The sequence below is a fragment of the Physeter macrocephalus genome, chromosome 18 (genome assembly GCF_002837175.3).
Source record: "Physeter macrocephalus isolate SW-GA chromosome 18, ASM283717v5, whole genome shotgun sequence".
NCBI classification, from domain to species: domain Eukaryota; kingdom Metazoa; phylum Chordata; class Mammalia; order Artiodactyla; family Physeteridae; genus Physeter; species Physeter macrocephalus.
This window is the reverse complement of record NC_041231.1, coordinates 6,825,934-6,850,323: the sequence shown is the minus strand read 5'-3', so window position 1 is coordinate 6,850,323 and position 24,390 is coordinate 6,825,934. Positions and strand designations below refer to the sequence as shown.

Sequence of the window (24,390 nt, the reverse complement as noted above, 5' to 3'; positions counted from 1 at the left end):
GCGCTGCCCAAAGCTCCTACAGGGAGGGTTAGGGGCACGCGGCCCCCGGTCCAGGAGTAGCTAAGAGAGGGCACAGGTGTGGGAGGGGAGGCTGGGAGGTTCGCCTGGTGCCCAGCTCTGGATCCTGATCGTCCAGTGGGCCTCATCCTTCTCATCTCTGTGTTTGTTGAGTGAATAAGCGAACGAACGAGGGATGCTACTTCCCAGATTCAGTGGGGCCCCTTAGCCCCTGGTGGCATCGCTCGTGTAGCTTCACTCATTCAGCAAATGCTCACGGAGCTCCCCGAGCCCTGTTGTCAGCCCTGGAGGCCTGAGCAAGGGGCGAGCAGCGTGCAGCCCCTGCCCAGCTTTCCAAGGCAGAGACGCAGGATGCAGGGGAAAAGGCAGTCAGATAACCAGCCTGCTCCATGCGGTGGAGACAGTGGAGGTGGGGGAGGCGGGGCTGGTAGCTGCAGAACCCCTTTCCCTTCCCTGTTGCCAGGGTGACCCTTATGCCCCGCGTTTGCTGTGCCCTGAGCCCCATGGGATGGCCTTCGCGGGACCTGACTGCAGGCTGCTGGTGCTGACCTCTGACCCTCCGGCCCCCCGGGCTATTTTAATGGGAGTGAGTCACAAAGAGCTGCCGGCAGGTCCAGCCAGGCCTCCGGCAGGCGGGCGGGTAGACAGACGTTCTTTATGTTTAGGAGTCAGGCCTGCGCCAGGGATGCTGGAGCCGCCACCTCCCCAGGGCCGGAAGGGCGACTTGGAAATATGTTGACAGGACAGGGCGAGGGCCTGGCTGCGCAGTGGACTTCTGTTCCTTTCCTCTGGCCGTGCGCTGGTGAGAACAGGCCTGTCTGAGGAAGGGCGCTGCCTCGCCCCCTGGAAGGGTTCCTGTCCAGCTAGGCCCGGCATTGGCTGTCCGTAGGGCTCCTTGCCCGGCAGCGGGTCCCCGACTCCATACTCCCGAGGTGGCGGCCTCGCTCCTGCCCTGCAGGTGGGAAACTGAGGCTTGGGGAGGGTGGCTGGACCCCGGGGTGCTGGCCGCCCGCCCGTACTCTTGGCGACCCGCGTCGGGACACCGTGGAGTGGTGAGTGCCCTGCAGGGCCGTGTGGGCACTCAGGACCTGGGGTGGGGGGTGCCAGGCAGCGGCCCCCACGCCGCACAGCTCGGGCATCCCAACACCGCGCCTCTCCTGGTGCGCTCGCGTCCTGAGGAGACCCCGCTCCTGCCCGAGGCCCATCTCGCCGGCAGCAGCTGACAAACAGGGAGATGCTGAATATGCTGGCGCAGTTAGCAGGGCTGTAAAAATAGCCTCCCACTCTGAGAAGTTCATTGTTCCGAGTCCTGTATTTTTATACGTGTATAAAACCACTTCTGGAGGCCTTGGTGCCAGTAGAGCCGGTCTGCAGCCCGGGAGGCAGGAGGCGGAGCGAGCTGGACCTCATCCCCGGCAGGGCAGGCCTCGGGGCAGGGGAGGGGGTGCTTTGCGGCCACGGGCCAGCGACCTGTCCGCCCACGTCCGGGAGGACGGTGCTGGGCGGCCGGGGAGGGGCTGTTCCAGGCTCAGGGGCCATCCGAGGGGTCTGCGGGTCACAGAGGCCAAGAGGCGCGGGGGTGGAGACCCAGGGCCAGTGTCAGGGCCCTCCCTGCAACTGGACACAGGGTCGGAGTGAACCCCATTTCTCTTGCTTTGGTCTAATTCAGACCTCGGGCTCCCGAAACTGGCCCTGCCCGAGTCCTAGCTTGCTGGGGGTCGGGGGCAGCCCACTGACCGCCCCCCCCCCCCAACCGCCTCTCGGAGAAGCAAGGCAGGGGAGAGGTCCTACCGGGCTGCCGGGTCCTACCCGCTGGGGCCCTCTCCTCTGGTGCTCTTCCGGGGCCCTCTCCTATCGCCGTTCAGGTGTGCCCAGGTCCCTGCCAGCTTGCACACCACAGGCCTTCCCTGGAGCGCCAGCTCCTTCAGCCACCGCCCATCCCCTCCTCTCACCCACCCGTCCTCCTCCTCAGAGGCCAAGAGGCGCGGGGGTGGAGACCCAGGGCCAGTGTCAGGGCCCTCCCTGCAACTGGACACAGGGTCGGAGTGAACCCCATTTCTCTTGCTTTGGTCTAATTCAGACCTCGGGCTCCCGAAACTGGCCCTGCCCGAGTCCTAGCTTGCTGGGGGTCGGGGGCAGCCCACTGACCGCCCCCCCCCCCCAACCGCCTCTCGGAGAAGCAAGGCAGGGGAGAGGTCCTACCGGGCTGCCGGGTCCTACCCGCTGGGGCCCTCTCCTCTGGTGCTCTTCCGGGGCCCTCTCCTATCGCCGTTCAGGAGTGCCCAGGTCCCTGCCAGCTTGCACACCACAGGCCTTCCCTGGAGCGCCAGCTCCTTCAGCCACCGCCCGTCCTCCTCCTGCCCCAGCTCCCTCCCTCCCTCCCCTCCCCAGGCCCTCACAGCCCGGTCCGGTCCTTAGCCTCCCCAGCTTCTCGGTGACCTCTGGCCCCACCAGCGTGGCTTCCAGGACGTGAGGACGGGCATAGCTGTCTCGCCCTTCTGGCTCGTCACTGTCCCTGGGAGCAGCCCTTTCCCCCATCGCGTCGTCAGGGCCTGCTTGTGCCCCCAGGGTCACCGCAGGGGAAGGATGGGGGGAGGCGGAGGCAGCGACTCGGGGGCTGAGGGGCCTGTGCTCCACAGTTAGCGTTCCCTTCCTAGGGTGCCACTGCCGTCCGTCCCAGCCCAGGTAAGCCCTAGACCCTCCCTTGGCCTTGCCCCGACCGTGCGGTCCAGTGCACCCTCCCGACAAGCCGTGCGAGGTCCTGAACACTCTGGCTCCTGCAGCCCCTGTGTGTCCCGCCTGACTGAGCTTTCCCATCCCTTGTGCACACAGTGGGCCCCGACCTCCGCTGCTCAGCCTGCACACAGTGTCCTGAGCCGGGAAGAGCCCTCACCCGCCCCCCGCTGCTCCTCTGGGGTCCTGGCAGAGGGTGCGTGCCTGCCAGGAAGCTTCCCGCCTGGGCGCTGGGGCTCGGGCTCTGCTCGCCAGCCTGTGGCGCCTGACGCACCCCCGTGACTCTTCCTGACGCCAGCCGTCGTCATTGTCCGTGTCCCCCCGCGCCCCTGGCCCTGACCTGGGTGTGTCATATAGTTGGCTTCAGTTCGCGGAATGAAGTGACCAGCCCCGGGGGAGGGGGTTGCAGGGGGGCTCCTGAGGGAGAACAGACCTTCCCTTGGGCGGCTGCTTTGGGGTCTACGTTGCGTTCCCCGTGCAGCCCAGCTGCCCCATCCACGGTTTGGTGAATAAGACTTTTCAGGTGCAGAGAAAATCTCGAGAGAGTTTAAAACCGGTGAGGTTTTAAAATCACCATTCTTTTTTTAAAAATCAAAACTCTGTAGTAAGTTATCTTATTAGCTCTGTGGCTATGTTTAAGGCCTCAGTAAGGGAGCTGGTCAGGCCGAATCCTTAGGCTTCGGCCTGCAGACGCCATGTCCCTTGGGGGCCCCAGAGGGGGCTGAGCCATCAGGCCGCTGCCGCAGGGTCCTGGCTGGACCGTTTCACTGTTGGGAACCGGAGGTCAGGCCAGGGGAAGCCACCCCTTCGGGGGACTTGGGCCCCTGGCTGTGGCTCTGTGCCCTTGGCACCAGTGAGGCAGGGCCCGCCCCGGCACCTGCGGGGCAGGCAGGCAGGCGTCCACCATGAGGCGGGCGGCCGGCGGGGGCCCAGGGCACTGCAGGTGGCCGCCTCTGAGCTCAGCGATGGAGGCCACGCAGGAATGTGTTCTCTTCTGATTTTACCTAAGAAAAGCCAGAAATCCGGGTGAGTGAGCACTCCTGCTACGTAGTTCTCACTTGAGAAAGAAGAAGAAGATGGTGGCCACTGCTCTGTGTAGACCAAACAGAGCCCCGTGGGCGGCACTCAGGCCCCCCGCCTCGGGTGTGCACCTCGCCCGCGGGCGGGCTTCCAGAGCCAGGGCTGTGGGGCGGCGGGAGGGGAGGGGTGTGGCCGGTCTCTCCTCCTGAGCCCCGGTTTCCTCTGCGTCTGACGGGGGGCTTGGCTAGGTAGTCCGGATTCCAGACAGGCCACGGGCCTCAACCAGCCGGGGCTCTTTTTGAAATCCCGTGTCAGGGGCCGCGCTGCTGGCTGACCCTTTGAATTCTCGGCATCTCCAGACATGGGTGGGAATCGGCCGCCGACTCTCCCGGGGGAGTCTGGGGACCAGCCCGGTTTGGGGGCCACGTGCCCCAGGCGCTCTGCAGCTATCTCGGGTCTGCCACCTGGGCACCACCTCGTGAGGGAGGGGGGTCAGCGTCCGGCCAGAGGGTCCTTGTCCCTTTTGAGCCCAGAGGTTAGGGGCGGGGAGGTAGAAAAGCTTCCGGCTTTCCTTTAAAAGCCTATTTCTAGACAATTCTGAGTCACGTTTGCGTGGATTTTCTGCACTGAAATTGTCACTTTGGGTGTGTTTTGGGTCTCAGTGGCTCCGTATCCCGCCATCCCCAACCAGGATCTGAAACCTTACCGGAGGGTTGGGTCCCGCCAGCCCGGCTGAGGCAGTTTGTTGTAAGTTGGCGCCCACCTGGGCCCGGGTCCTGCTCCCACAGACCTTGCGGTCCACGTGGCAGACAGAGCAGCCCTCAGGAGTCTGGGTTTCCTTACAGAGGCTTCCCTGGCTTGGTAGGGGTAGTTCAGAGTGTGTGCACCTCCTATGTGCCAGGTGCCGTTCTGGGGCCTGGATCTCACAGGACAGACATTCCCACAGATGGTGGCGAGGCGGTGGCATACCACCGTAGAGAGATGCAGCAGGGGAAGGTTGGGGGAGGGCTGGGGTCCTCGCTGAGACTCGGGCAGCCTTTGAGCAGAGACCTGAAGGAGGTGAGGGAGTGAGCCAGGTGGATGTCTGGGAAAAGACACCAGCAGAGGGAAGGCATGTGCAAAGGCCCTGCGGTTGGAGTGTGTCAGGAATGTGGAGGAACAGCCAGCAGGCCAGCAGGGTGGGGGTGGGATGGCCAAGGGGACATGGAGGAGGGGTAGCAGGGGGACAGCCGGTCTCGCAGAGCCTTCCGGGTCACTGTGAGGACTTGGCTCTAAGCCCCATGAGGGACGGCAGAGGAGGGACCTGGTCCGAGTTGTGTTTTAACAGATCCCAGCTGCTGAACGGAGGGGTGAGAGGGGCCGGATGAGCCTGCTGGAGAGGCTGTGGCCATGAGGCAGGGAAGAGGTGAGGCCTGCGCAGACCGGGCTAGTGGGGGGTAGGCCAAGCAGTCAGGTGCTGGCTCTGTTTTGAAGGTGGAGCGGCCCAGTTTGCTGACAGACGCGGAGCTGGGTGTGAGAAAAAGAGAATTGCCCGGAGCTGCCGTCACATTTTTGGCCTGAGCAGCGGGAAGGATGGAGCTGCTATCGGCCGAGGTGGGGCGGCTGCAGGGGTGGGTGGGCGCCACGCGGGAGCTCAGAGGAGCCTGTGTTCCAGGGGTCTGCTGGGCAGCAGAGAGGGTGCGCCTGGGGCCGGACCCACGTTTGTTCAGTTCCTTTGTGATCACCGTAGAGCCTCATTAAAGCAAGTTGAGGAACTGGGTAAAAGCAGGAACTCTCCTGACTCTCCTGAGCCTGCCAAGCCCTAGGGCCGCCTCCAGATTGTCCAGAAAGCTCGCCACCTCCCTCATTTTGGATATGGTGCTCCTCATGAAGCAGCCCAAAGTGACCTTGGATGTTGAGGCGGGTGTTCAGGTGGACGTGGCTCCAGCCTCCCCCGGCCCTTCTGTCTGGGGCCTCGGCGGCGTCTGGAGGCCCTGAGGGCCCCCCGTGGACTCGCACGCTCTGCCGCTCCGTCCACCCAGCCCTGCAGGCCGAGATGCACCCGCTCCTGCTCGCCACCCCTCCTGAGGTCCCTCTAGCTCACACTGACCCAACCTGCCCGCCCGCGCAGGTGCCTAGCATTGCCCGGCCTCGGTCTGGGGGGTCCCCAGCTTCTCCTCGCTGGGAGGGAAGTGCTGAGGGGTGTCCGCCAGGATCCGTAAGTCCCTTCGGTTGCCGGCCAGGCGTCCGTCTTCACTGAGGACCGCTTACCAGCTGGGGTCGAGGCTGCGAGGCTTTAGTGCTCCCTGGAGATGCTGCCTCCACCCCGGCCAGGGAGGAGGGTGGGTGAGCGGCGTAGGTGCGGCCTCCCCGGTCCCCCGGGGAAGCCCTCTGCCCCCTTCTTGCTGGCACACCAGCTCTTTGTCCCTTTACACACTCACTTCTCCCTTCACCTCCACCCTGCGTCCTTGTACGCTGCTGCCTGGGCCAGGCATGTGTCAGAGTGGGAGAGACTGGGAGAATGGCCTGCACTTGCATCCTGACTCTGCTCCAAGCTCTGCATCCTTGGGCGAGCCCTGAACCCTGAGTCTCCATTTTCCCGTCAGCGGAAGGGGGAGAGCCGTGCCTTCCCCACGGGGTCACGGCGGGGGTTAAATACATGGACTTACTTGTGCCAGGGCTCCCACGGGGCGCGCTGGGTGGGTGTGTGTGGGTGACGACCCGCCCCAAGCCACAGCAGTCCCTGAAGACTGGTTTTCCAGACCCCGACGGAACGCCTGCACTACCCCAAGGCGGCCCTTCCCCAGTAGCTGAACTGCTAAACGCCTCACCTCCCGAAGCCTCCAGGCTGCCTGCACGCTGCCTGTGGCCCCGCAGACCTGCCTGCCCTTGTTGCCCCGGGATGGAGGACACGGCCACCAGTTCCTTGCCCCCTTCCCCTCCCCTCCAGACCGTGCCCTGGTCTGCCTGCGTTCCTCCCCCAGAACCTAGTGCAGAGCAAGACCGTCCCCTCCCCGTTCTGGGCGACACACCTCTGTTAACGTGGCCTAGGCGGCAGAGTCACAGGAGCCGGGGGGGAGCTTGCGAGGGCCGGGCGTCATTCGTCTCTGGCCTGGACTCCCCTTCTGGAAATCAGAAACCCTGAACAGAGCGTGGCGGAGGCCACGAGGCCTGGAGGCGTGAGGGCGTGTGCGTTTGGGAGGCTGTCTTGCTTGGGCCTGTGCGTACCGCCCGGAGTCTGGAGGGGAGGCTCTGGCCCGGGCGTCTAACCACGGGCAGGCCTGCAGATCGCTCTTCCTCTGTGTGGGGCCGGCCCACTCGGAAGAGGGTGGCTTTTCCGTGTCATGTGACCACAGCTGGCACCACGCGGCCCGGGCTGGCTTATCTCATGACCATGCAAGACCCCGAGACCCCCAGGCCCCGAACCCCAGCTCTGCCCCCAGCATGTCAACCGCACACCTTCCTCTGGGCTGCCCGCTGGCAGGTGCACCCCCCTGGGGTCAGGTCCCCTGCATGGGTGACCTTGGCCCAGTGACTCAGCTCCACCAGCCCCACGTTCCTCATCTACAGAAGAGACAGTGGCCTAGCACCCACCCCCACCCCCGCCTCGGTCCCCGGGGACGGTGATTGTGTTACAGGCCACGTAGGTTAAACACCCAGCACAGCTCCTGTGCCCAGCAGGTTTACAGAGGAGAGTGGCTGCTGTATAACCCAAACCCGTGTGTGTGTGTGTGTGTGTGTGTGTGTGTGTGTGTGTGTGTGTGTCACTCAGAATGAACAGAGCGTGGCGGAGGCCACGAGGCCTGGAGGCGTGAGGGCGTGTGCGTTTGGGAGGCTGTCTTGCTTGGGCCTGTGCGTACCGCCCGGAGTCTGGAGGGGAGGCTCTGGCCCGGGCGTCTAACCACGGGCAGGCCTGCAGATCGCTCTTCCTCTGTGTGGGGCCGGCCCACTCGGAAGAGGGTGGCTTTTCCGTGTCATGTGACCACAGCTGGCACCACGCGGCCCGGGCTGGCTTATCTCATGACCATGCAAGACCCCGAGACCCCCAGGCCCCGAACCCCAGCTCTGCCCCCAGCATGTCAACCGCACACCTTCCTCTGGGCTGCCCGCTGGCAGGTGCACCCCCCTGGGGTCAGGTCCCCTGCATGGGTGACCTTGGCCCAGTGACTCAGCTCCACCAGCCCCACGTTCCTCATCTACAGAAGAGACAGTGGCCTAGCACCCACCCCCACCCCCGCCTCGGTCCCCGGGGACGGTGATTGTGTTACAGGCCACGTAGGTTAAACACCCAGCACAGCTCCTGTGCCCAGCAGGTTTACAGAGGAGAGTGGCTGCTGTATAACCCAAACCTGTGTGTGTGTGTGTGTGTTTCACTCAGAAGCACAGGGCGTACGTCGGTCGGCTCTGAGGCCAGGCTGCCTGGGTTCTGATTTCACTCGTGAGCTGTGTGACCTCAGGATGGGCCCAACCTCTCTGTGCCTGTGGGGCTGCGTCGGGCAGTCGGGAGGACTAAACGAGCTGCGCGGACAGCTGAGGACACCGCTGGCGCTGCAGGTGGTAGGAGTATTTCTGTCGTCAGCGTCATCAGTGTTGGCAGTGAGCAGCGGGTCCCTGCTTCTGCCCCGAGCCTCCTCTTACATCTTTCTTAAGAAAAGTCGCTCTTGACCTCCCGGGCCATAATTAGACATCCGTGGCCCAAGCGGCCGAGGGCCCCCTGCCCTGACTCTCCCCAGCTAGAGTCAGGGTGTGGCGTCTCGGCTGTGGGGCCTGGGCCCCTTTCTAGGACCCTCCTGCCTTCCCCTGGGAGCCCTTCACCCGCATCCGTGGCTCAGTGCTGCAGGGGGGTACCCGCAGAAGGAGGGGCCTGCTGGCACATGCAGGCAACGCCCTGTCAGTCAGAGAATAACTGGAGACAGCAATCAGAAAGCGCTTTTATGAGCCGAGCAACTTTTAAGGACTTTTCCTGTACCGACTCTGTAAAGCCTCACAACAGGCATGTGAAGTTGGCTCTCTAATCGCCCCCATTTTACAGGAAAGGAAACTGAGGCACGGAAGGATTCCTGCCTGCGGTCACACAGCTGGTGAGCAGTGGGGCCAGAATTCCAACCCAGACATCTGGTTAGGAGGCGGCGGCCAGGAGCCCGTCCAGCCCCTCGTTTGGCAGAGACGAGGCGGAGAGGCTTCAAATGTGTCCTCTGTTCTTATGTGGTTTCCGTCGTCCCGGGGCTGTCGGAAGCTCCGGCGCTGTGATCCCGCCATTTCCCCGCGTAAACATATCACAGACCAGCCTCTGGCGCAAGAAGACATGTCTGGAAAACTGGAGAAGGGGAGGAGGAGCCCGGGGTAACTCGACGACGCAGAGCCTGGCGTCCTCAGGCTGGTGGGTAGGGCCGGGCCCCTAGGGCCACCGCGGACGTCTCTGTGTGCAGCTCTCCGTGCTCTCCGGTGCCCGCCGCTCTGCAGCTCCCCCCCCCCGACGGCCCCCTCCTGCTCTGTAGCCTCGGGGCCCCGTTGTGCATGTGCGGAGCTTGGCCTCTCAGGGAGGAGCCGGTCTTGGGTCCTGGTCTTTGCCGGAGGCTGAGGCTTTCGGGCACTCAGCCCTCACAGAGCGGGACTCCCAGTGGGGCGGATGGACCCCACACACCCTCGCCCAGGTGATCTCCACGGTGACCGGGAGTGCGGGAGTGGGGGGCCGCAGCAGGCAGGGGTGGCCTTGTAGAGGAAGTGGGACTTGAACTGATACCTGGGTGTGGCCTCAGAGGCCAAGAAATGCAAGGGAAGGGGCATTGGGGTGCAGATGGGTGGCAGCTTCTGGCCAGTGCAGGAGTCCTTCAGCCACGCCTCTGACAGGTGTCTGACCTGCCGCGGCTGGCACGCCCCCAGTGAAAGGGAGCTCATCACCCCCCGAGCGGCCCTGCCCACGTGAGAGCCTTTTTTCTCGAGCAGGGCGATGCTGGTCAGGGTTCTGTCTGCAGCAGGGTCTGCTCTGTCCTCTGCCTGTCCGCCCATCAGAGGCTTGACCGCAGGCCGCATAGCCCCTCTGGCCGCTGTTCTCCTGGCTACGCGGTCTCAGCCCTGGGTGGGAGGTCGCCTTGTGCTGTAATTGGGGTTGGCAGGCGGGGCCCCTCTCGCCCCCAGCTGGCGTCCATCATGGTCGTGTGGTGCGCGGTGCTGGCAGACGTGCAGAAGGGAGTCTGTGATGGATTAGCGATGTCTGCCCTGGGCCGGCGGAAGAAGGTGGGAGCCAAAGCGCCCAGGCTTAGGAACCCATCTGGGGCTCAGACGGTCTTCCGCTACGATCCGATACTTGTAATGGACGGTAGGGCTGGGTCTGCTTCTGGCTTTTTACTCGTTCTTGTTAGTGACTGGCTTCTCGGCTTGGATGAAACTCATGTCAGCCAAAAAGGTCCCCCAGACTTTTTCATAAGAACAGCCATCAGGCTAAACCTTCCCCCATCTTGACATTGTTTCCAGTATATTGTTGTATAATTAATTTAAATCAATCCCTTGTTGACAAGCATTTAGATTGTTTCCAAGTTTTTATAATTAGAAACAACGCCGCGGTGGAATTCCTTGTACTCGTCTCTTTGCGTATTTTTGGTCTTATTTCCTTTGCGTGAATCCCCAGAAGAGGGATTGCTGCATCAGGAGCATTTTCTCAGAGTGCTGGCACCAGCCTGAACTGTCATGGAACGTCCCAGAAACTCTAAACTGTCGGGGAATGGCAGGGACGTGGGCCGGGGCCTGCCCATTCTTAGATTTGCACATGATCGCGGATCCCAGGGTGCAGCTGAGGACCGGCTCGGGGGTGTCCGCTCCTGGCTGATGGACACAGGCTTTGGGAGAAGCTTCCCCGAGAGAGAAGGAGGACCTGGGTGGCGAGGGGTGGAGCTCCCGTCTGTGGAGCGCGGTAGAGGCGTGCGGGGCGGGCGAGGGGCCGGGCCAGAGATCTGTGTCCCTGGGGCAGCCTGCGGCGGGCATCCTGCTGTGGGGGGCCTGTTCTGCTCAGGGGGCAGTCCCTTCTCCCCCAGGAAGGAGCCGGGGGAAGAGGCGAGAGCTAACCAGGACAGAGGGGCTTCGAGCCCTGAGCTCCAGGGTGCGGGTGAACGTCTCCATGGGTTCAGGTCAAGCATCTGCAGGCCTGAAGGTCGATGACCAGGGCTGGCTGCTGCCCTGAAGAATTCAGAGCAGCGTGTCCTGAGAGCATCTCTTGCTTCCCGAGCTTGTCATCACCAGGCGTTTTCACGTCCCACCTTGTCCCTGTGTTCACCAGGGGTTGGCTCTGGTTAAGGAGACTCTCTCGGTGTCTAATACTGCGTCGCTTGCGTCTGGGACCACGAAGGAGTGATGTTCTCTGGCTCAGGACGGGTTCTGACGCCACGTGCTCCGCTCGCTTCCGTCCACTCACTTCTTGGAGGACAGTGAGTCATGCTGGCTGCAGTAGGGTGGCCCGGCCATTTCTTGTCGGGACGGTCGGAGGTTTTGATTCGGGGAGTGCAAGGGCTGCCGCACCGCACAGCTCAAGGGACCCCATTCGCGCGGATTCGGCGGGACTTGGGGACAGGTGGGATGGGGTGGGGCCCCGCTCCATCTGTCCCCGGGGGCGGGGTTTGGCCGTCGGGGAGGGGCTGACTTGGTGACTCAGCTCAGGGCTCTGGCTCCGTCACTGCGTGGTGACGGGCGACCGTCACCGTTTAGGTTTGGGGCAGGTGGGGTGTGCCGGGGGGGGTGACGTAAGAAGCCGCATCCCGGGACCGGCAGGTGGCTGGCCTGGGAAGTGCCTGCACTCACTCGGCAGGTGTCACTGGGCCCTGTTAGTCTGGCACACGTGTCAGCACTTGGGGAACATCAGCCAGCAGTGCGGAAAAATGACCCACGTCCTCACAGGGCTCAGATACTGATGTGGGGGGCAGACGGCAAAGGAAAGACAGGGAGAATACATCACACCATACAGCGTGCTGGTGGGCAGACCGCTGAGTGTGGGACTAAGGATGCTGAGGAGAGGGCGGCGTGGTTTTAACTCGGGCGAGTAGCGGGGGCCTCGTTGGAAGGTGGCACCGAGTCGAGACCCAAGGGAGGTGAAGGTGTGGTGCGTGCTGAGATCCGGCGAACAGCGTTCCAGGCAGACGGAGCAGCCAGGGCAAAGGCCCTGAGGCCTGCCTGGCCCCTTGGAGGAGAGAGGAAGGAAGCCAGTGAGGCTGGAATAGAAAGAGCAACGGGAAGAGGGGCCCAAGCGCAGTCAGCCGGGGTCCGGCCTGAAGGGCACTGCAGGAAGGGCGGTGTCTTCCCAGTGTGACGGGGGGCAGGGAGGCGCTCGATGTGGCTCCCGTTTGGTCAGGGTTGCTCTGACCGCCGTGGGGGGAAGCGAGGCCGGGGCCTGAGTGATCATCCGGCGAGCCGCGGTGGCGGTGGCCTGGAACACCTGCTGACAGGTGGGCAGGTAGGGGTGTTTCGAAGGTCGGGCTCACGGGAGAGGAGGCTGCAGGTGACTGTCAACCCCTGCTCTTGGCCTGGAAGGAGGCCCGGCCCTCCCCGCCAGGCACCTTCTGGAACCTGCTGGCTCGAGACCGTCGGGAGCCAGGTCCTGGGCAGAGCGGGAACCCCGGGCTGGCGCAGCCCCAGAAAGCCCTTGCGTCCCCCCAGGCACCTCCATCCCCATCCGATGCACCCCTCCTGCTGGGGCCCAGCCTCCACACGGAGGGACTCCACACAGATGTCCTGTCCATGAGCTCGGCCGGACGGCCAGGCCCGGCCCCTCCGCAGGGCAGAGCACGGCCGTGGGTCGGGCGCAGTCCCCTGCCCGTCCTCCCTCAGCTGCCTCGGCCCCAGACCGGCCCTGCCCCGCCCACTGCGGGGGGATAGGGGAACGGCCTTTCACCTGTTGACACCTGTTCACCTCGCTCCGCCATCAGGAGAGCGCGGGCGGGGTAGGGGGAAGGGGCCAAGCCCCTTCCCCGTGAGGGTGAACACCCCCTTTGTCGGGGGGCGTCGGGCGCTGGGGGAGAGCCCAGGCCCCCAGCGGGAGGGGCCCGTGTGGCACGGAGGGGCTTCCCGCTCGGAACCGCACGGACCCCGCGCCGTCTCCGCGGCCTCTGCAGACTCAGGGCTCAGAGGCAATTTAAAATCCTGGCGAGCTGAGCCCCGGCTGCTTCTCCTCAAGGACGTGGTTCTGTTTGCTGTCACCCTCTTGCTGGGAAAGACAGAAGAGGCTCCGACAGAAGTGCTTCCAGGGGAGGCGTGGCACAGGCGGGGGCTCCGGTCGGCCGCGGGCACCTCCGGGGCGTCCTTCGCCTCTGGGGCCCACGGGCTCCTTCACTCTCCCCTCCAGCTGTCCGTCCCGGGTGGTGGGCTTTATCAGGAGAACGGGAGAGTCTGCGGTGCTGCCCGTCCCTGTCCCCGTCCGCCACCCCACACAGGCCCACGAGGCCCCGAGGAAGCTGCTGCCGGGTGACCACGGACGGCAGGAGGGTCTCGAGTGGTGGTGGGCCTGAGGCACCGAGAGCGGCCCACCTGGGTCACGGACAGGGGCCAGGCCTTGCAATGAGCGTGAGCCCTTGACTCAAAGCCGCATTGAGGCCAGGCAGCCAGGACTCTTCCCGCGGAAGGAGCCTCGTCACACCCCAGCCCCTGGGCGCCGGCTGGGATGTCCTCTGCTGCAGGAGACCCTCTGTGTGTCCCCGCGGGCCAGAGCGGAAGGCCCGCACCCTTCTTAGACGGCCCGCCGGGCAGCACGTGCTGGACTTTACAGCCAGGTGGGCTGGGGCGTGCTGGCTCCAGGGCCTCCGTGCCCATGCCCCCTCCCTAGGAGGCATGTTACACGCTGGGCAGGTGGCTCTGCTGGCCCTGGACCCGTGGGGACAGTGTGAGCGGAGCTGGGCAGGCGGGCCGGTCACAGAGGCTGCTGGATGCAGGGCGTTCCCACTGTTCTGAAGGCGGGACTCTGGAGGACGGACTGTAGCTCACGGGGTCTGTGAGCCCTTCCCTCCGCTGGGCCACTTCCAGAGGGACCCCACCCTGGCCCCAGGGATCCGATGGACCGGGGAGTGGCAGGGGCCAGAAGCTGCCAGAAACTCCGTTGCACGTTTCTCGCTTCTCTCTGTGTCCCAAGTCTTCTAAGGTCATGAGTTTGGGGTGAGTAAGCCACCCCTCTGTCCCCCCACCGGGCACTTGGAAGGTTGAGGGATCTGCACAGGCCTGGGACGAGGGCGGTGGGGTGGAGGGGAGCCCCCCGTGTTGGGCTTTAATCCCGACTCACCTACGTTCTACCTGTGCAACCTCGGACAAGGCCTGTGCTGTGTGGGCCTCAGTCTCCTCACCTGGAAAAGGGGTTAATAATCTGTCCTCTGGAGGGAGGCTGGCTTTAAGATTTAGAGAAAACGTGTACACAGCTCTGGGTTTGTCTCCAAGCTGGCTGTAACCAGCAGCGCAGATGGGGTGGCTTGAACAGCAGGCGTTGATGCCTCACGATGGGAGGCTGGAGGCCGAGAGGAGGTGTGGGCAGGGTGGCTCCTCCTGAGGCCCCTCCTTGGCGTGTAGAGGGCCCTCTTCGCCCCGCATCCTCACAGGGTCCGCCCTCTGTGTGTGTGTGTCCTAATCTCGCCTTCGGGGACACCGGTCGGTTTGATTAGGACCCTCGTGACCTCATTTTACCTCAGTTACCTCCTTAAAGACGAGCTGCAAACGCAGACACGTTCTGAGGTGCTGGCTCTTAGGGCTTGAGGTGTGCACGTGTTGGTGGGGAGGGGCCCGCTCAGCCCATAGCGAGCGCCGGCACCGCGCCTGACTCCCCCGTAGGTATGCACTGAAGAGTCATCTTGTTAGTTACCGTTTAAAAAAAAAAGAGTGCTTTACTTAAACCAGGCAGGGGGAGTGAGGGAGCGGAGGGGATGGGACCCGCTGTCCGTCAGCGAACGTCCCTAGGCGCCTGCTCTGGGCCGGCCCGCTCGAGGTCCTGGGCTCGTCAGTGCACCCACGGGGCCGGCCTTCCCGTGGGAGACTCGCAGTGAACAGGGTCCTTCAGGGAGGGGTGCTGGCTGTGAGGAGGGGCGAGCTGTACAGAGAAAGTGGAATCACCGCAAGGGGAGGAGGGGAGGGTCACGGCCCTCGGCCTCCCCTGGGGACCCCACCTGTAGGAGGGCGGGGGGACGCCTGCGGGGCCCTGGGCTCTGGTTTCCCGCTCACCGGAGGCCCGTCCTCTCTCTGCAGTGTCGAGGGCGAGGCCCCCAGCAGCGAGACTGGCACGTCGCTGGACAGCCCCTCCGCCTACCACCAGGGCCCCTCGGCGCCCGGCTCCGGCCTGGGCCCGGCCCACTCCGAGCACACGCCAGGGGGCGCCTATGGGCTGTACGCGGGGCCGCCCGGGCAGCAGCGCACGCGGAGGCCCAAGCTGCAGCACTCGACCTCCATCCTGCGCAAGCAGGCCGAGGAGGAGGCCATCAAGCGCTCACGGTCCCTCTCCGAGAGCTATGAGCTCTCCTCCGACCTGCAGGACAAGCAGGTAGGCAGCCGGCCGCGCGGGCCACGCGGGGAGAGGCGTTGGGGGCTGGGGGAGGCTGCGGTGCCTGCGCGGCCTCGGACGACGCGGCCCTTCGCTGGGGCCGCCCAGGGCCGCGGGGGGCCCCGTGTGCTCCACGGCCGCGCCAAGGCAGGGGCCGCTCCCCGCGGAAGTGGCCTCTGCCTCAGCCCCAGCCAGGGCTGGCTCCTCGCGAGGCGCGGAGGGCTCCGAGGGAAGGAGCCGATGTGGGGCGTTCCTGTCCGGCTTCGGCCTCTGCCCGGTTCACAGCCCTCCTCGCTGGGCCCCGGGGCCCACGCTGGGGGTCAGGACCTGGTGCCGCCAGTGCGCGTGGGTTCCGTGGCAGCCGTTGAGGTCCTGGGATCCAGGAGAGAGCTGAACCTTGGGAGGCCTGCAGGAGGGGCCCTCGGGGTGGGGGCGGTCAGCTCACCACAGAAAGAGCACGTGCTCTGAACCGAACAGCGAGCCCGTCCCCAGCCAGTGAGGCCAGGCTGTTCATTCCACCCCTCAGTGTACAGCCCCGTGCCCTGGGGGAGATCGCCTCCTTGCAGGTTGCCCTTCCTCCCCGGGGCCTTGGCCCAGACCCTCTGTGGGGCTGGCACGTGTGCACAGAGCGACGGGCACGCGTGGCCTGCCTGCTTGGCGTCTTGGGTTGATGGGAGGGAGGGGAGGGTCCCGGTTGGGTGGCAGGTGGGGTCAGAGGGAGGGAGAGCTCATGAGGGGAGAGGCTTCTCACCCCCAGCCCCTCCGAGTGCAGGCACATAGTAGGCACTTTACCGAGAATTCTTGTGGGAAGCGCTCACAGAAAGCTCCAGGCTTCAGGAGCACCCCCGGGCTTCCAGAAGCAGCTGTGCCGGCGTGCAGGGCCGGCCTGCCTGTCGCTGTCCCCAGCTGCTGTGCACTGAGCTGTGGGCAGTCTCCTTGTGAGCCCGGGCGGCTGCCTCTGGCCCGGCCCGGCTGCAGGACCCGCCCGGCAGCGCCTCAGACACCAGGCTGCAGAAGTCGCCTTGCCCTCTCACCTCCCACACCTACCCTGGCCTGGCCCCTCTGTTTGCTACCCCCTCTAACTGTTTGTCTCTTTCGGAGCAGAGGTCTGGGCCTGGTGTAGCCCCAGACTTCTGCGGGGAGCGGTGCGGTGTGGGTACTCCCCAGGGCGGGTCTCCCCCCAGCACAGGCCGCACCGGCCCCTCTCCCTGTGCTCGGTGCTGCCCTGAAACCTGGGACAGCCCTGCCTCGTCTGCCTGTCAGTTGGGACTGACGGGGGGTGGGGCCCGCAAGTGGCCAGAGCCTGAAGCAGATGATCCCTGTCAGGCAAATATTTGGGAGCAAATAGACCCCTGGCCTCGTGGCGCTTGGCCTCGTGGCCAGGCCCACGGCAGGGGCCTCTGTTCCATTTATCGGTTTTGCCCATATCCAAAGTGGATTAAAAACAGTTTATAGTAACAAACGTCTGCAGCAGGACCATTAAAATAGAAGTGGGAAAGGTTAAAACTTCAGAGAGGCCTGTGGAGGTAATCATATGCTTCCTGCAGCCTTAATGCGGCCACAGCTGTCCGTTTTCATCCCTCGCACGTTAGCCTGATGCCCTCTGTGTGCCAGACCCCGTGCTGGGCGCCGCGGAGTCACCAGGGGACAGGGTGCGGCCCCAGCCCTCAAGCAGACGCTGTGGTCCAGAGACAGGTTAACAGTAAAGACACAGGTTAATTCCGGAGCGTGATACAAACTCCGGGGATGAAGAGGGAGGGGAGAGGAGTCGAGCGCCTGTGGAGGAGACAGCTTGGATGAGGTGTGGGGGACCTCTCCAAGGTGGTATCAGACTGGGTGTTTGAGGACGGGGTCTTGCAGGAAGAGGTAACAGCAGGCACGAAGGCCAGAGGCAGAACCACTTGGCGGAAAGCATGGCCGGGAAGAGGGGAGGGGTGGGGAGGTGATGCTGAGGGCCACCGAGCATTCGACTCTCTGCTGAGCCTCCTGGCAGTCAAGGTGAAAACAGGAACAGGACAGATGACGCAGGAATTTCCAGATGAAGGTAGGGGGCCCGGTTCCACGAGGGGGTAGAGTCTGGGTGACGCAAAGCCCCATTTTAGTGGAAGGAGCCCAGTGCGAGGTCGTGTGGTGTCCGCTGGCCCTCGGCCTCCGCACCTCCTGGCAGTTTCCTGTCTGAGCGGGAGGCCTGAGTTGGCAAGGGTGGCAGTTCTGCCTTGTGGGAGGCTGAGCCTCTCAGCTCCTCGTCCCGTCACCTGTCAGAGCCTCTGTCCCCCTCTACAGGGGGTGGGGGGGCTTCCGGGGGTCCCTCTGCAGACCAGACGCTGTGCCAGGTGAGGCTGACGCCCAGCAGGTGAGCACAGACGGGTTGGGGTCCCTGCCCTGCACCCCCAGTTAGCGTTCAGACTGGGCCTTGGCTTGGTTCTGGCCCGGAAGGAAGAATGAATGACCACGGTGGGCCCGGGAGCTGAGCAAGAGCGGGCCTGGATCTGTGTGTCCCCTGCGGGGGGGCCGGTCGGAGGGGCTGAGGGGGCTTTGACGACGACGCAGCAGAGCCCCCGTCTGCCTTCCCGAAGTCCCTCCTGTCCCCACCCAGATTTGGGGGCCGGTCTCAGGCCAGGAGTGCCGCTCCTGGGTTCGTGAGATCCAGGGTCAGAAGGAGAGGAGGGGCCGTGGAGCGCACTCTGACCTGTGCGGTGCCCCTCCTCCTCCCCACCCGCGGGGCCCGGAACCCAGGCCTTGGAGGGCAGAGAGGAGAGGGCTTCCCAGAGCTCAGCCGTGGGCCCTTGGTCGGCGCCGTGGGCCCTTGGTCGGCGCCGTGGGCTGTCAGAGCTCCACTGCAAACCCAGAAAACAGACGCTGCGGAAGTGAGGTCATCTCTTTGGATGCCGTTCAGTGACTTCAGGGCGAGAGGAAAAACAGACCCGCCCTGGCTGACTCCAGGGCCGGGCTTTGAAAAGTCGTTTTGATCCTCACCCCGCCCCCCAACTCCTCTCGTGCGAGGGGCCCGCCACTCCCGCTCCTGTGGGCCCCGGAGAGCTGCACGTCTGTGTCGGGGTTGGGGGGCTGGCATCCCTCAGGGAGACCAGGACCCACCCTGAGTCCTGAGTGAGGCTCGGAGCCCCCTCCCCCTTCCCGCCCACCCTCAGGCGGCTCTGAGCAGCCCTGTGCCCCCCTCAGCCACCGCCTGGGCTTTGCTCGGTGACGCGTGTGCCTCTGTTCTGGGTGGACTTGGCCTCTCGCGGGTGGGGACCTTGTCCCCCCGCCGCCGGCGTGGAGCAGACAGCGGTGCTGCGCCCCCTCGGGATGTGAGCGCTCCCGGGGACCTGAGGCCTTTCCACCCACACCAGGGGCCACTCTGCCCGGCGCCCAAGGGCTCGGCTTGGCCGACCAGCCTGCTCCTTATCCTGGGCTTTCCCGCGTTCCGCAGGTCGGCTCTGGCCTCGCTCGGGAAGCAGGCACGGCGAGCGGCTCTCGGGGGCCGTCCATGGTCCTCGGCCGGCCTGAGCCTAGGACTTCGCGGGCCCACGTGGCACACGTGAGGCCCAGCGCCCCTGCCTGCCTGCAGCCCGGCCCCATCGCCAGGCTCACAGAGCCTGCTCTGCGTCTGGGGGCCTCCGGGGCTGTGCTGGGCCTCTTCTCTGGGCCTCAGTCTCCCCATCTGTCAGGGAGGGGACTTGGGGCCCCCACAAACCGGCTACACCTCCGAGGAGTGCGGCTGAGGGTCCGGCACCTCCTCAGCCCCGTGCTGGCATGTGCCGAGGGCCTGTCTCACCTGTGCCCACCGCTGCCCCGCGAGGTCCGTCGGATGGGACTGAGCAACCGCAGGGTCCAGGGCTTCTCAGAGTCACTCCACTGCCAAGGGCAGGGCCAGGGCTAGACCCAGGCCCTCGGGCAGTGCTGCAGGCGGAAGCGAGGCTGGAGGCCTGCAGACAGTGCTGAGCGCCCAGGGCCTGCTCGGGTCTCGGGCCCGTCTCTCGCTTTTTTTTTTTTTTGGCTGCGTTGGGTCTTAGTTGCATTACGTGGGATCTTCTTTGCGGCGTGCGGGATCGTCTGCTGCAGCGCACAGGCTCCGCGTTGCGGCGCGTGGGCTTCTCTCTAGCTGTGGCGTGCGGGCTCAGTAGCTGCGGCGCGTGGGCTTCATTGCCCTGCGGCGTGTGGGATCTCAGTTCCCCGACCAGGGATCGAACCCGCGTCCCCCGCATCGGGAGGCGGATCCTTAACCACTGGACCGCCAGCGCAGCCCCTCGGGACGGTCTCTTAACCTGCACCTGCCGCGGGCTTCTCTCTGGAGGGGCTGCCTGTGCCTCTTCCACCACCTCCAAGTCTCATTCAGCTGCACGCCCCAGGTACGCCAGGGCCGAAGGCTACCGTGGCCAGAGAACTTGGGGAGACCACCACCCTTTAAGGTTCTGAGAAGTCCTGCAGGGAACACTTGCTTTAACTGGGTCTGACCCCTGGGCCGTGCTGGGCCTCCTGGGCCGTCCTCACGCTCCTCTCCTTCCCCCGCAGGTGGAGATGCTAGAACGGAAGTATGGGGGCCGCCTCGTGACCCGCCATGCGGCCCGCACCATCCAGACAGCCTTCCGCCAGTACCAGATGAACAAGAACTTCGAGCGGTTGCGCAGCTCCATGTCCGAGAACCGCATGTCGCGCCGCATCGTGCTGTCCAACATGAGGATGCAGTTCTCCTTCGAGGGGCCCGAGAAGGTGCACAGCTCCTACTTCGAGGGCAAGCAGGTCTCACTGACCGACAAGGGTGCCCCGCCGGAGGCCCTGGTGCCGGCCGAGTGCGGAGACCTGGGCCCGCCGCCTGCCCTCCAGGCCCCTGCCCCGGCCGGCGACTTCGCGGACGCCATCACGGAGCTGGAGGACGCCTTCTCACGGCAGGTGAAGTCGCTGGCCGAGTCCATCGACGACGCGCTCAACTGCCGCAGCTTGCACCCCGAGGGGGCACCGGCGCCCGACGTGGGGCGGACCCGGGACGCCGAGCCCTCGCCGGCCCTGCGCGGCGCCGAGCACCGCCAGCTGGACGAGATGACCGCCTCGTACAGCGACGTCACCCTGTACATCGACGAGGAGGAGCTGTCGCCACCCCTGCCCCCGAGGCAGGCGGGCCGCCGGCCGTCCAGCGCCGAGTCCGACCTGCGGCTGCGGCCCGGGGGTGCTGCCCAGGACTGCTGGGCCCACAAGGACGACAAGGGGGGCACGCCCTCGCTGGAGCCACAGGAGCCGCGGCTGCGCGGGGAGCACCTCCCGCTCCTCACCATCGAGCCGCCCAGCGACAGCTCTCTGGACCTCAGCGACCGCTCGGACCGCAGCTCGCTTAAGAGGCAGGGCGCCTACGAGCGCGGCCTGGGCGGGCTGCAGGGCAGCCCCAAGCACGGCCCCCAGGGGCCCCCCAGGGGCCTCCCCCGGGAGGAGCCGGAGCCGCGGGCCCGGGCGCCCAGGCCCCTGGATGGCCACCTGGCCATCAATGGCTCGGCCAACAGGCAGAGCAAGTCCGAGTCGGACTACTCGGACGGGGACAACGACAGCCTGAACAGCACGTCCAACTCCAACGACACCGTCAACTGCAGCTCCGAGTCTTCGTCCCGCGACAGCCTGCGCGAGCAGACGCTCAGCAAGCAGACCTACCACAAGGAGACCCGCAACAGCTGGGACTCGCCCGCCTTCAGCAACGACATCATCCGCCGGCGGCACTACCGCATCGGCCTCAACCTCTTCAACAAGTGAGTCCCCGGCCGCTGGCGGCCCGGGCGGGATGAGGGGCGGCTCCGGGCTGGGGGTCGGGGGGGCGCATGGTGTGGCGCTTGCTGCACCGCACCGGCCCCAGCGTCCGGCCCTGGGTGGTGCGGGCACGGGGGTCTTTGAGCAGGGGCGGGCCGGGTGCAGGTCCGTGCCCGTGTCTGTGCAGCCTGGACTCGGGCCCGCACCCGGGAGCAGGGCGCTGGTAGGCCGTACGCCCTCTGGGAGACGGTACGTTGGGTCCGTGGCGTGGCCACCACGCTGCGTTCTGGCACCGCGCCGTCGGGGCAGCCTTGAGAGCAGGTCTGGGGCAGGAGGCTGGTATTTAAAGCCCGCTATTCTTAGCACAGCTGAAAATAGCAAGTGGAAGTGCAGGCGGGCTGAGCATCCCCTCGGAGGGGACGCTGGCGGCTCTGGCTGTTAAACCTCGGATTTCTCCTCACCTCCATCCACAGGGCCTCTGGATTTAGGGTCACCAGACGCCGGCCTGGCGCCGGCTCCTCCAGGGAGGGGGACGTGGAGGGAATGTGGCCAGCCTGCTTGGTGGCTACTGACACCTGTCCACTGTGCTTCCCTGCTCCCCGCTTCCTCTGCTAGACGGGGGTGGACGGTCTTGGGGGCACTTCTGAGCCATCCCTGGTGCAACTGGCAGCGCCGGCTGGGGGACTCAGAGAGAACTGTCCCGAAGGGCGGGTATGGGGGAACCTGTGCAGTCCCACAGGAGCCGCTGGGGGCTGGGGGTCATTGGTCCTCGATCAGCTAAGGACTAAGAGTCTTGGACCCGTCACATCTGCCAGGGGTGCTCTCCTGAGACTCTGTCTGCGTGTGAGGACCAGTCCCACTGCCACGCAGTCCGTGGCCAGAACAGCGCGCTGAACGGGGAGGTCATGAGCTGCCAAGGCCATCCTGAGGTCGGTCCCGAAAGCCTGCCCTCCCCCGCTTCCAGGCACAGCCAGTGCCCGGACCATCTCGGACCCTCTTGGGGGAGGCTGGCATGACCTGGGGGCTCCCCCAGTGCCCAAGGTCCCCTCGTCTCTGGCAGACGTTGTGTCCTGACGTGGGAGTCCCGGCTGGGTGGACGGGTGGCGGGCGGAAAAAGCTGCATCCCTCACCCGAGCAGCCTTGGTCTCCGTAGATTCTTTCTGGCTCTGTTCGTTTTTAGTTACACCTGTAACGCATGAACACACTCTCCACTCTGCGTAGAAGCTGAAAGCCTTCCAGCTAGGGTTTCTGTGCATGTGTGGTCCAGAGCGCAGCTGCAGGCCAGGCCGCCTGGGTGCAGCCCCCAGTCCTTGCGCTTTCTGTCTGTGTGTCCCTGCGCAGCTCGGTCTCCGCCACGGCGGCTTCGTCTGCGTGGCGGCGCTGAGCCCAGTAGTGTCCGCCTCGCGGAGCGTGAGTTGGAGCTGGGCGGGTGTATAGGCTGCTCGGCAGCGCCAGACGTGTGGCGAGCCGGGCCCGAGCCTCTCTGCTGTCCCCGTGGCCCCGGTTGACGCTACCCAGGCCCAGGCCGCACGCGCTGCCCCCCTGTGATGCTGCCACGTGGTTTGCTGTTGGTGGCCGTTCCCATTGGTGCCGTGGGCCCCCTGGTCTCTGTGCTGCTACGTGGGGTCCACGTGCGGCTGTCCAGGGGGGTCTGGCCGCTCGCTCCCGTGTTTTCACGGTCACCAACCACACGACAGTGACCGTGGGCCTGCCCCTCCCACACACTCCCGAGTCTCTGGGGGAGGGGATAGCTGGAGGAGGCGGTGTTTGGGGCTCACGCGGGCCTGTTGTCCATTGAAGTCGAGCCTGCAGCTGGACCTGGAGGGCCCGTTTCCCCACACGCTGGACAGCACTCAGCCTTGTCTCCCACCCCAGTCAAAGCGTAGAAATAGTGTCTCTATTGCTTCAATTTGGATTTCTCTGCCTGCTTCTCAGATGCAGCATCCATATGTGTGTCTTTCGGCCATTTGGGTTTTTTCTTCTCCAGGATGCCTGTTCCTATTTTTTGCCCATTTTTCTGTTATTTCTCGTTTTGATTTACTAATGGTTCTTTATATATTGTGGATACTAATCCTTTGTAATTACAAATATTTTCTTCCTGTCAGTGGCCTTCTTTTTTTTTTTTAAACTTCTGAAATAGAATTCATAGGCCATAAAATTCATCCTTATAAAGTGTACAGTTCAGTGGTTTTTAATTATATATCTTTTAACTTTGTGTATGCTTTGTTGGTCTAACAGAAGTTACTAATTTTTTTTGCATTTTTTTATCGAGGTGGAATTGACATGTAACATAGTTTCAGGCACACAATGTAATGATTCAGTATTTGTATATATGTAGTCAATTGATCAGTGTTCTCTTTGTTTATTACTTTGTGTTTTTTTTTATGTTTTATTTTAAAAGTCTCCACCCCAGGTCATAATATAGTTTTAAAATATTTTCTTCCGGACTTTCTTAGTTTTGTTTTATATCCTTTAGGACTTTAACCTGGCGTTTGGTTTGGAGAACGGTACAAGGTGAGGGGTGTAGTTTTTATAGTTCTTGGTAAATTAGCTGGTTGTCTGCAGACTGTGTATTGAGTAGTCTGTCCTTTCTCTGTTGCCTTGAAATCCCATCTAATTCCTACGTGAACAGGGCCTGTGCTTGGCTCCTTTCGTTCACTTGGCAAATATTTATTGAACACCTGCTGCATGCCAGGCCCTGTGTAGGGGGCCTGGACTCAGCCCTGAACAGAATAAAGATCCTTGCGACGCTCCACCCCAGTGGGTAGAGGCTCTGTGTGTTCCTTTGCCAACATCAGACTTTCAGTTTTACGTGTTTTCTTTAGGACAGAAACCACTCTTTTGTTCTTTTGAAAAGTGGTCTTGGCTCTCGTTGGTAGTTACTCCTCCACGTGGTTGCAGAGTCAGCTCGTTAAGACCATGAAAACCCCTGGTGGACTTTGCACTGGAGCCCCTTGAGCTTGGGGGACCTCGCCCCTTTACAAGTCGAGGGACAGAGGTGAGGTCCAGCCACAGGTGGCGTTTAAGTTCAGATTGAAGGTAACTACAGTCCGTCCAGCTCCCCCGGCGGCAAGCCGCAGTGCACGCGGTCACCGGCCACACGTGCTGGGCGGCTGCGTCCCTGCAGTGCGGGTCCAGCATGGTCCCCCAGCTGCAGAGCCTGCCGTTGGAGGACGCGGGTCTCGCACGCAGAGAGGGGCAGGTGGCAGGCTGGCTCCTCCGAGTGGCGTGCGGGGCAGATGTTGGGAGGTCGTGCGGCTACAAGCTCCGGCCCTCCTCGGTCTCCTCCTCCTCCTTGTCCTCCTCCTCCTCCTCCCCCTCCTCCTCCTCTTCCTCCTCTTCCTCCTCTTCCTCCTCCTCCTCCTCCTCTTCCTCCTCCTCCTCGTCCTCCTTGTCCTCCTCGTCCTCCTCGT

At 64.1% G+C, this 24,390-nt stretch overlaps 1 protein-coding gene across 6 annotated transcripts in view; it reads left to right on the top strand.

The window, feature by feature from the left end:
• The window catches only part of IQSEC1 (IQ motif and Sec7 domain ArfGEF 1), a 68,628-nt gene that overhangs the window by 11,421 nt on the left and 32,817 nt on the right, over positions 1-24,390 (top strand). For all 6 annotated transcript variants that reach the window (XM_055079528.1, XM_055079527.1, XM_028478949.2 and 3 more), the window contains exons 2-3: positions 14,956-15,247; positions 19,760-20,979. In XM_055079528.1, the coding sequence (XP_054935503.1) occupies positions 14,956-15,247; positions 19,760-20,979 (1,512 nt within the window). The remainder of the gene's footprint in view (positions 1-14,955; positions 15,248-19,759; positions 20,980-24,390) is intronic.